This window comes from Belonocnema kinseyi, chromosome 9 (genome assembly GCF_010883055.1).
Source record: "Belonocnema kinseyi isolate 2016_QV_RU_SX_M_011 chromosome 9, B_treatae_v1, whole genome shotgun sequence".
Taxonomy (NCBI): Eukaryota; Metazoa; Arthropoda; class Insecta; order Hymenoptera; family Cynipidae; genus Belonocnema; species Belonocnema kinseyi.
Genome location: NC_046665.1, coordinates 39,238,703 through 39,249,731, shown reverse-complemented (window position 1 = coordinate 39,249,731; position 11,029 = coordinate 39,238,703). Strand labels below are relative to the sequence as shown.

The 11,029-nt window shown below is 33.3% G+C and overlaps 2 protein-coding genes across 2 annotated transcripts; one reads left to right on the top strand and one right to left on the bottom strand.

The window, feature by feature from the left end:
* Nucleotides 1-1,363: 1,363 nt before the first annotated feature.
* On the bottom strand, nt 1,364-9,582 carry LOC117180486. Its single transcript, XM_033372984.1, has 4 exons — nt 9,472-9,582; nt 2,810-2,927; nt 1,721-1,982; nt 1,364-1,490 (listed from the first exon to the last, which is right to left on the bottom strand). Exons 1-4 carry the CDS (start codon nt 9,580-9,582, stop codon nt 1,364-1,366), a joined length of 618 nt encoding a protein of 205 aa, XP_033228875.1.
* Nucleotides 9,581-10,952, top strand: LOC117180485 (mucin-5AC-like). The gene is made up of 2 exons (XM_033372983.1): nt 9,581-9,632; nt 9,679-10,952. The coding sequence occupies exons 1-2, from the start codon at nt 9,581-9,583 to the stop codon at nt 10,950-10,952; spliced, it is 1,326 nt and encodes a 441-aa protein (XP_033228874.1).
* Nucleotides 10,953-11,029: the final 77 nt, after the last annotated feature.

Genomic DNA, 11,029 nt, shown 5'->3' with positions numbered 1-11,029 from the left:
ATGAAAGAGGGAGCTCTTCTTAATATTTTGATACCAAAATTATGTCGATACACCTTACCGACTGCGAGTAAAGCCACCCACGCTTTAACTTGACAGACTGTACCAAACACACTCTTATTAAAATGTCATATTTTACCTTCATATTGGAGCTCAATATATAAATAAAATTATCGAGTTTTAACTAATTCGTTTTCCTGATCCTCAATTTTATGAAAGATGATCAAATTAGCAATGATACTGATTAAAAAGACATGATACCCCAAACAGAAGTTTCTAAAAGCCTTACCTTTTTTGTAAAAGCTTCACAAATTTCAGTAAACAATGACATTCAAGTTTTTGATTTTAAATTAAAATTTCCTTCACGGTACGATAAAATATAGCTGCCTCAAGTCGTACGTTTAATCCTAAAAAATAATACTATCATTATCTAGTTTATTTTATGCCTTAAAAATACGCGTGGCTAGTGGGTATTGGTAATTAATAATTCCAACTATTTAAAGCATGCTTAGCAATTGGATGCAAATACTGAGCTAAGCTTAAAACAATAGTCCCGGTTGATTTTTACCGAGGTTGTAGTCGAAACAATATTACTATTTATAGTTATTCATTTCAACTTCGGATAACTCTACCGCTTTTTACACTGCAGCTTGTTGGATATACAGTAAAACTCTGAGACTGTGCCCACTGTGTAGCTGCCCTTGGTGGGGAATTACGCAGAGAAAGGGCCGCATCATAAAAAACGCTTTTGTTTATTCACGACTAATCGCTTGCCCCTCACCCCGCTCAGCTTCTTTTATACCTACTTGCGGCGCGGCGTCAATTCTCTGAAGAACTCTATCAGGGTGTTTTATCTCTAGGGTTCACTGTAATTCCATCACAAAATAGTTTTATTATTAAAATAGCACATGCATATGGAAACGTGAATTACAATAATAAGTACTTCTACATATCGTGTTGTTATCTTTCAGAAAAGCGATAACTAGCATCAAACTAAGAGTTTTCACTAAATCCACAACAAATTTAGAAAACGCTTTTGAAATATCGAGAAGCCAGGTTTAAATTTTCTGCACTGTTTCAGTTTAAGCGTCGAAGTCCTTTATGACCATCTTTTTCATGGGTCAATTGTGGGATTTGTAATATGAGAAGATCGTTAAGACCACGTCTTACTCAGTTTGTACTGAACAATAAAATTGTTAATGCGATGAAATTTTACCACGGTCTGTCCTATATGTATGTGCAAATTCTTTCCTTCAATTTGTACGGAAATCGCCTTAATTATAGTGGGAACTGATTACATTTATATGTAACTCTGATCAAATTTTGGGTGGCCTGTGTTGTTTAAATGAATTCTTGTAAATTATCCTTACTTAAGCGCATGAATGTGGCCTTCAATTAAATACAACAATTCTTGGAAATTTGAATCTGTTATGTTTTTATCTCTGCTAATCAGCCTGTCATCGAACTGTTCTGTAATTCTCTCCAACCGATACCTAAATAAGAACATTTAAATTTATACAATTGTTCTTTTTTGAACTTAAATAATTTGGATGCTTTATATCTCTAATTGATTAAGAAATTTATTAAGTTGAAAAATTCATATTATTATTCTATCATTTTGTAAGTTTAAACTATGTCAATGATAGCATTCGACAAAAAATGCATTGAAATTTATAACTTTCCTTATGTTAATGATTTTCCAATTATGTAAAAAGTAGTTTACCTGACAATAGAAAATAATCCACACGCATGCAATGTCATGACTGCGAACAATGATTCACAACTGACTACAATTGTAACAACATTAGTTGCAGCCGAGGCACCGAAAAGAACAGTCCAATAAAAGTGTTTGCTATTGTTAAAAGGAAGTTCAGCTTCAAAAACTGGCTGTTTTATACGTGATTCATTTAAAGGTACCAATATGTCAAGGATGGGATTTGTCAATGACATTAATACCACTGTAGCAACAGCTGAAAAACAATTACCTGCAAACATAAAAGTTCTACTATATGGTTAATTCTCCGCAAACAGGGCATTTTCATGTCCAGAGAATAGTTTATCAAAATTATTAGTGAATAGTTTTGCAGATATAACGATCCTTGTAGACATTGATTGTGCATGTAAATGCCGTTGGAGCTACCACAAATTTCAAGTCGCTGTTGGATACTGCAATACGCCAAACTCTCGCTCTCAGTCACCCCGTTCTCGGCCTGCCTAAAACTGCTGGCTCCCGCAGTTTCTCAGGGAAGCAAGGTTAGAACGGTTGCGACAGTCGTTTCGAAAGGGCCGCAGTGCGCGAGTACTGATTCAAGTACATTGCGCAATAGCATGAATTCCAATTGGAAACGGTGCAGGCGGCCCTGAGTATTTACGTTTCAAACCCCCCTAATTCAGTCCAAGGCTATTTGAAGGCAATCACCGACACTGGACTGAAAACGAGAGTTTGGTATATGTCCGACCCGCAAATATTTAAGTAACTAATTAATATTAATATCATTTTATTTTTTGAAATTACCACTACCTAAATCTCTATCTTTCCGGCAACTAGAGTACAAGCTAACCTAAATCTCAAAGTATTTTTGAATAAATAAATAAATCATTTCACTTTGAATTTTACCAAATAACAATTAAAACACGTATCAGAAACATGTGGCGCATTATTAAAAAATATGTGATCTATAATATAATTTTGCACCATGATGACAATTTATTAAATAAAAAACTAAGATGACATTTTTAGACCATTTTATTATAAATATTTTGTATGCATGTATTATTTTCTTACTATTTATTTCTATCATTGGACGATTACCTAAGTATAACCAGGTGTAGAACCTTCCAATCTCTGCGTATTTTTTCAGAATTCCTAGTTCCAATTGTTCTGCTCTAAGCTCCCAATCGCCTTTGATGATATTGAGAATTATCCGCAACTATAATTTACCGTGATAAAAGGATACGTAATTATATTAATCGGATCGAAAATTACCGAATTTGTTACGAAATGGCGGATCTGAAAAAATGAATAATAACATCGGACCTACTGTTTATAAATACAGTAAAGCTCTGCCATTGTACTGTTTTTGGGGATGGCGGTGGTGGGAAATAATCCCCAAGAGACTGCCGCTTCCGATATAGGCGCTATTATTTTTTTACGCCTGAGTGACAACCACACAGTCCACGCATCAGCTTTTACCTACCTTTTTCCTACCTGTGGCGCGGCGTCAATTATCCGAATGACTATTTTAGGGCTCGCTATCTGAAGGCTTTACTGTACTATTCCCTTTGTTTATGAGAAGGACAAGTACTTTTTCTTCTTTCGTATTTTTTAATATGTCTGTACGAAACCATTAAATCTGTACAATATGGCACTCGTTTCGTCTTGGCTGCATAACAACTGATAACAAAGAACAATCATAGTGTCATCACATTACACGGAGAAAAATGGAAGTTTAGTTTGTCCATATAAATGTGCAGACAGACCATATTGTCGGGTTAACTATAGGAGAGCCCTTGAAGATTGCTGAAGCGGCTATCTCTAGACGGTTAAAACAAGATGTCCAAATTGACAATCTCAGAAAGTCGACTCGATCGTTTCGGAACGTCGCGGCTTCTTGGTCATCTGAAACTGGCTGACCCGGTCATAGTAAAGGGTCGATTTGGACATCACGGATGGTCCATCTGGTTGTCTTAGACATTCGACTCAATCGTATTAGATGGTCGATTCGATAATCTCAGACAGTCGACGTGGCAATTTCGAATGGTTGATTCGATCATTTCAAAGGATCGACTTCATTATACCGAAGTGTCAATATCAATATTTAAGGAAGGAAAATTCGATTATCACAGCGGGTCGATTCGAAAATCTGAGTAAGCATTCCGATAATAATCTTTAATAAAAAATTACTTATTCCTCTAAAATAGTTATAAATGTAATTAATGAGAAAAAAGTTATTCATTTAATTTTAACGCTTGTTATACGAATTAGTATTTTTGTTACTGATCATTGGTATGGAATAAATACTATTCATGTATTGATCAAAGTCATTGTATTATAAAATTAGTATTATTTCATACGCGAATTCAGATATAGAGTATACAATATTCAACATGGTATTCAAAAACGTTACATAAATTATAAATAAATAAATTAGAAATATACTTGTAATAAAATAAATTATAAAATAGGCATGAATAGGTTAAATTCGCTAAATACTATAGTTAAAAATTGATAGTTTTTTATCATATATAACTTATTATATAGAACTTATATGATAACTTACTGGACTGCACTTTGCCTAACAGAAAAAACACGTCAATGAGCAATCAGAGCTTTCCACTACAAGGTACAAGAAACTGTAAATTAGTGACAACGCATTATAATCATAATTAATTTAATTAAATTAATTTAATGTGGATCACAAACATTAATAGCCTTCTTTCAACCTTAATCTAAAAATTAATACTAAATGCTCAATACTTTAATACTCAAACTACAATACTTAAATTTTACAAACGTTGCTTTCCAGCTGATTTTATTCTTTGAGATCCGTCCCATAACAAAATACAAGAATTTTGAACTTCTTGAATAAACAGGATAAAGTTTCAACCAAACATGGAATAGTTAAACTATTGGATAAAAAAATTTAACAATAAAAATAGGTTTCCAACAAAGTTGTTAAATATTTAACCAAATAGATGAATTATCTACCCATAAGATTAATGTTCTACCAAAAAAGACGAATTTTTAAGAAAATACATAATTTTTTAGCAAAATTATTTAACTTTAAAGCCAAAAAGAGGAATTATCTACAAAAAGTTGAATTTCCAACACACAAAATATAACTGCTCAATTAAAAAGTGTACTTTTCAAGCCATAAACATTAAGTTTTTACGAAATCGTAGTATTTTCACCATACAAATTAATTTTAAATCATCAGTTTAAAAGATTAATATTCAAACAAACATGAAACGAATTTTCATCAAAATAGTTCAATTTTCAACAAAGAAATAAAGTTTCAAGAAAAAAAATTTGTTAACAAGATTTTGAATCTAAAAGTAGAACTATCAACAAACAAGGATAATTTTCTACTAAGCAATTTGATACTCAACCAAAAAGTTAAATATTCGACCAAGAAAATTAATGTTATATAAAAAAAAAGATTTTCCAACTTTTAACCAAACATGGAGTAGTTACATTTTTCGATAAACCTAATTTTAACAATAAAAACGAATTATTAATAAAGTTTAATTTTCGGCCAAATATTTTAATTGTCGAGCCGAAAGGACGAATTTTCTACAAAGCAGTAGAATTTTTACCACAACAGTTTATTTTAAATGAAATATTTGAACCTTTAAATAAAAAAGCAATTTTTAACCAAATAGTTTAATTTTTACCTAGAATAGATATATTAAAATTAAAATTAAAAAATATTTTAAATAAAAAAACTAATCTTTTACAAAAAATTGACTTTTATACCTCATAGTTGATACCCTACAATTAAATTTTTAAGCTAAACAGATTAATTTTTGAACAACAAAAAAGATTAAAATTTTTATTGGACAATTATTTTTAAATTCAGAAAAATGAATCTTTCCCGAAACAGTTCAATTTTCAAGACAAATAGTCGAACTTCATGTACAAAATAGTGGAATTTTAAACCCAATCACATGAAGTTTCTAGGAAAATGTGAATTTTCAGTTAAATAGTAGTTAAATTTTAAGTTCGAGCGTTTACTTTTTGACCTTAAAAATAAAATTTCAACAAAATACATATATTTTCAACCAAATGGTTGAATTTTCATTTGGGAAGATTAATTTTGTACCCAAAAAGACGAATTTTCGACAAACTAAATAAATTTTGAATCAAGCGGTCGAGTTTCTAACATTAAAATAACATCTTTTAAGCAGGAATACAAAATTGTAAATTTTCATTCCAAAAAATCGATTTTTCATTGCAGAAAATTATGTTTAATCAAAAAACAATAAAAATTCTAAAAAAACGTTTAATTTTCTATCAAAACTTTGAGTTTGCAACCAAACTGCTGAATTTCAAAGACCAAAAGTCCAATTTCCCATATAAAAAAATAGAAGTTTCAACATAAAATATAAAATTTTAAGAAAATAGTTCAATTTAAGGCTACAAAAAATATTTTTTTACTCAAAACAAGAGAAATTCTAAAAAAAGAAGATTAATTTTCAACTGAAGATATTAATTTCCTTTCAATATTAAATAAATATATAAGGAAATATAAATAAAGTGGATCTGTCCCTTATGATGAATCACCTCTAAATATATTGTGCAATGACCGTGGTCCTGACATGCGTCCCTACATGAATCTCATGGATCTCAAGCGTGGAAGGATTTTAGACATGGAAAATAAAAATTTAATTTTAAATTAATAAATACAATTTAAGTGTATGCTAAATAAGTTGATGCTAGAAGTACCAGTGATTACTTAAATAATGATAATCTAGTGCAAACTTACAATAACCTCAAAAATATTAGAAATACATATAAAAATTGTGACATTAGTTATGTAAAATATTATTATTGCCATTACTTATTTATAAAAGGTGCCTACAGAATAAGTTGGTTTAATTAAATCTTTAACCGATGCACGCACTTTACAAATGAATACTATAAGGTGAAAACTTTCTTTTCTTGACGGATAGCAATAGACCATACCCGATGGCTTAGCTGCTCCTTCGTGGATGGTCAAATGAGTGAAAACAAGATGTTCGCATTGACCATCCCGAAAGTGATACCTTAGTTATCCCTGATAGTGGGTCTAATTTTCTTATAAAATTAATACTGGTTTTAAAATGAGAGTATTTTTATCTATGTCGAAAAAATTTTGGAAGTACCGTTCGATCATGTAGAAGGAACGTCTGGTTCTGTAAATTTTGACACTCTAACTTTGACCATCCATTTTTCTCCGTGCAGTTAACATTATTTAAAAAGTTGTAATAGTTCTTTTATGCAAACGTTGTACAGAACTATATACCCTACTAATAAAAGTCAAGAATCGTTACAAATGGTCAGAAGATCTGAAGATTTCTAAACATCCTGAACATTCCTGACGATTTGAGATAGCTAAGAATTTTCCTATAAATTTAAAGTTAGGATCAATATAATTTATCTTGTAAGATGAACGAGATACGTCAAAACAGACAAAACGTTCACATTTGCCTTTGGACTCATTTAGTATATAAATATTATTAATTTAATGTATAAAAAAAGAGAATATGTATAAATATAAACAAATAATATAAATAACCTGGAAAATATAAAAGGGATAAGGTTTAATGCATTCTATTCTTGTACCCTTATAATAAAAGGATTATCCTTCGAAACAAAGCTTCGACAATTTCTGATCATTTTCTCATGTATTTCGACTTTCACTGACAGTTTCTCTCGAGAAACATGACAAAAGTGGTACAAAACGGCTAGAAGCCCTGACTTTCTTTTTCACGATTTCTGTCTTCTTCGTAGGATAATTAATTTAAAGATGGAAAAAAGGAAATAGCACAGTAAGTACCATTTAAAACTAAAATTCATGTGGGCAATTTCATGTCAAATCATCTGGAAAATTTCAGCTATGGTCAGTAACTTTGATGAAAATTCGAATGTTCAAAGAAAAACCAAAAAACGATTTTTGAGGAAATCAGAAAACTTGGGAGATATTAAAATTTTAATTTTTCCCCCTTTTTTCTTGAACTTCCATAAGATTGGGGGTTTTATTTATATTAAGGCTTTTTTTCATTCTTCGTAATAGGACGCAGTTTAAAAAAAATTTTTCAAACGAAAAATTGTCTAAAATTTCTTGGATTTAAAAAAAAATAATTTTGAAACTGAATTAAAAAATCCACTTTTTATTCACTTCTTTTTTATTATATAGATAGCTTACGATGTCATTTACAAGCCCTGTAATTATCAAGATGGGATCTCCCTTACTTTTTTAAAAATAAGCTGATATTCGAATTTTTATCAAAATTACTGACAATAGCTAAAATTCTTAATATAATTTGACATGGAATTGCTCATGTGATACTTCAGATTGATACATTATTAATTTGTAGCATTTGTTATATTGTAAATCAATTTAAAATAAATAAAAAGATGACACTATAGATATGTGTATCAAGTTAAGTATAGGTTATGTTATTTAAATAATGGCTTTTTCTGATTTTTGTGTATTATGTCAGTTAACAACGTGAATATGAAAAAAACCTTTGGTTTCTTTAAGTAACTACACGGTCATGTAGAGTTAATCATTTTAACTTCTGTTACGTGGAATTATTTAAAATGAAATGAATTTTTCTTCAGATTTAAAGATAGCCAAATGACACTGGTCAAAAAAACGTGACCTATGTGCTCATGAAATGAAATATGTCATTTTCAGAATAGTATTTTGTGCTGAATCTGGTCTCCATTTCTCTGCAGCATGTTTTAAAAAATGTTTTCAATAAAAATCAATATATGATTTCGATGTATTTTTGAATAACTTTTTAATAACTTTGAAATCACCACAGATACACCATTTATGTAGCTCGTAATATATTTTGTCAAGTAAAAGTTTCATGACTTCATAGTACGCTTTTATATTGTTGGCATGAGAAACGGGTATTGATGGATATTTGTTTCCGTTGTGCAAGAGAACAGATTGTCAAACTGTTACACAAGAAGTTTTCACTTTAAATTTTCTGTCATTCCTTCAAAAGCAACAAATACTATCCTATTAATCATTACAAAGGTACTATATTATTTTGTAGTTTTAAGATTTATAATACTCTAGGTTAGCAATCTAATATTATTGCTGTACATTTTGAATTTAAATAAGTTTGAATTTGTAGGTGTGTGAACTAAGCTCTTGGTTCTGACCAATGAAAGTTAGTTCAATATTTTTATACGTCCTTATAAAAGGAATGCAAAAGCAAACGAGAGTTCAGTTTTCGTGACAGTTATTGTCAGCGTCACGTTACTCTTTTAGGAACGGAGTTTCTTCTTTTCTAATCTTTTTTGCTGACCCTCTCACCCTCTCTCATTTCTCTCATTTCTCTCATTAGAAACGGAGTTTCTTCTTCTTGTTCTTTAATTTTTCTCGTACCTCCCTTAGGTACGGAGTTTTATCTTGTATTTTTATTTTTAAATAAAATTAGTTGACATTTTTTGGCGCCCAACGTGGGGAAACTTGCAACAAAGTTTGATATTGGATAATATCACGAATTACCACTACAGACTGGCTAGCATCCCAAATGATTTCTCGAACTCCAACTAAAATAGTCCCGAGGGACCGAATCTTAGATTTGGAGTCAACCGCTTCTAGGAAATGATCGACAAAACCTGGTGGCGTCCGTTTCAACACTAGATTCTCTTTCTGAATCCTGTGAGCCTTTCTTCGGATTTTCAATTGAGGAAAGAGAACAATCAGGAGCTGACGTAATTCAATTAGATGTCAGTGCAACTGTACTCACAAGTGACCAATCAGCTGGAGTCCCAGGTGGCTCACAATCTAGAATCTCAGATGCACTCCCAGATGCACAGTTAACCGAACAATCAGACGTGTTTCCAAGATGATTCTCCATGCGATCTGCCAGCTGGAATCTCAGCTGCACTCCCAGTTACACAGCTAACTGTACAATCAACAGTGCAATCAGCTGTGCTTCCAGGAATATTTGCAGGTGCCTTACCAACTGGGAATTTTGGAGCACTCCCAGGTGCTCAGTCAACTGTACAATCAGTGGTGTGTTCAGGTGATCAACTAGTTGGACTTTCAAGTGCAGTCCTCGGTATACAGCCAAATAGACAATCAGTTGCATTTCCAGAAATATGTCCAGGAATATCTTCAGGCGCCTTACTAACTGGGTTCTCAAGAGCACTTCCAGGTACTACGTCAGCAATGTTCCCAGGAACATATCCAGGTTGTCAACCAGCTGGCCTCCCAGGTACTCAGTCAACTGTACAACTAGATATATCTTCAGGAGCATTTCCAGTGACTTCGTCAGTTATGTTCCCAGCAACATATCCAGGTGATCAACCAGCTGGCCTCCGAGGTACTCAGTCAACTGTACAACCAGGTATATCTTCAGGAGCATTTCCAGTGACCTCGTCTGTTATGTTCCCCGGAACGTATCCAGGTGGTCCACGAGCTGGCCCCCCAGGTACTCAGTCAACTGTACAAACACGCGTATCCTCAAGAGCATTTCCAGTGACTTCGTCTGTTACGTTCCCCGGAACATATCTAGGTGGTCCACCAGCTGGTCTCCCAGGTACTCAGTCAACTGTACAACCAGATGCATCTTCAGGAGCATTTCCTGTGACTTCGTCTGTTATGTTCCCCGGAACATATCCAGGTGGTCAACCAGCTGGCCTCCCAGGTACTCAGTCAACTGTACAACCAGGTAAATCTTCCGGAGCATTTGCAGTGACTTGGTCAGTTATGTTCCCCGCAACATATTCAGGTGGTCAACCAGCTGACCTCCCAGGTGCTCAGTCAACTGTACAACCAGGTGTATCTTCAGGAGCAGTTCCAGTGATTTCGTCTGTTATGTTTTCCAGAGTATATCCAGGTGGTCAACCAGCTGGCCTCCCAGGTACTCAGTCAACTGTACAACCAGGTGTATCTTCAGGAGTTTTTACAGTGACTTCGTCAGTTATATTCCCCGGAACATATCCTGGTGGTCAACCAGCTGGTCTCCCAGGTACTCAGTCAACTGTACAACCAGATGCATCTTCAGGAGCATTTCCAGTGACTTCGTCTGTTATGTTCCCCGGAACATATCCAGATGGTCAACCAGCTGGCCTCCCAGGTACTCAGTCAACTGTACAACCAGGTGTATCTTCCGGAGCATTTGCAGTGACTTGGTTAGTTATGTTCCCCGCAACATATTCAGGTGGTCAACCAGCTGACCTCCCAGGTGCTCAGTCAAATGTACAACCAGGTGTATCTTCATGAGCAGTTCCAGTGGCTTCGTCAGTTATGTTTCTCGGAACATATCCAGGCAGTCAACCAGCTGGCCTCTCAGGTACTCA

Excerpts from the sequence above, each read along its gene's own strand:
- LOC117180485 (XM_033372983.1), top strand. The coding sequence starts at position 9,581 with ATGCGATCTGCCAGCTGGAATCTCAGCTGCACTCCCAGTTACACAGCT. Across the intron at positions 9,633-9,678 it reads TCCCAGTTACACAGCTAACT|GTGCCTTACCAACTGGGAAT; the intron begins GTACAATCAACA and ends GAATATTTGCAG.
- LOC117180486 (XM_033372984.1), bottom strand. The coding sequence starts at position 9,582 with ATGGAGAATCATCTTGGAAACACGTCTGATTGTTCGGTTAACTGTGCA. Across the intron at positions 1,983-2,809 it reads CTACACCTGGTTATACTTAG|GTAATTGTTTTTCAGCTGTT; the intron begins GTAATCGTCCAA and ends TTATGTTTGCAG. Across the intron at positions 1,491-1,720 it reads GGATTATTTTCTATTGTCAG|GTATCGGTTGGAGAGAATTA; the intron begins GTAAACTACTTT and ends GTTCTTATTTAG.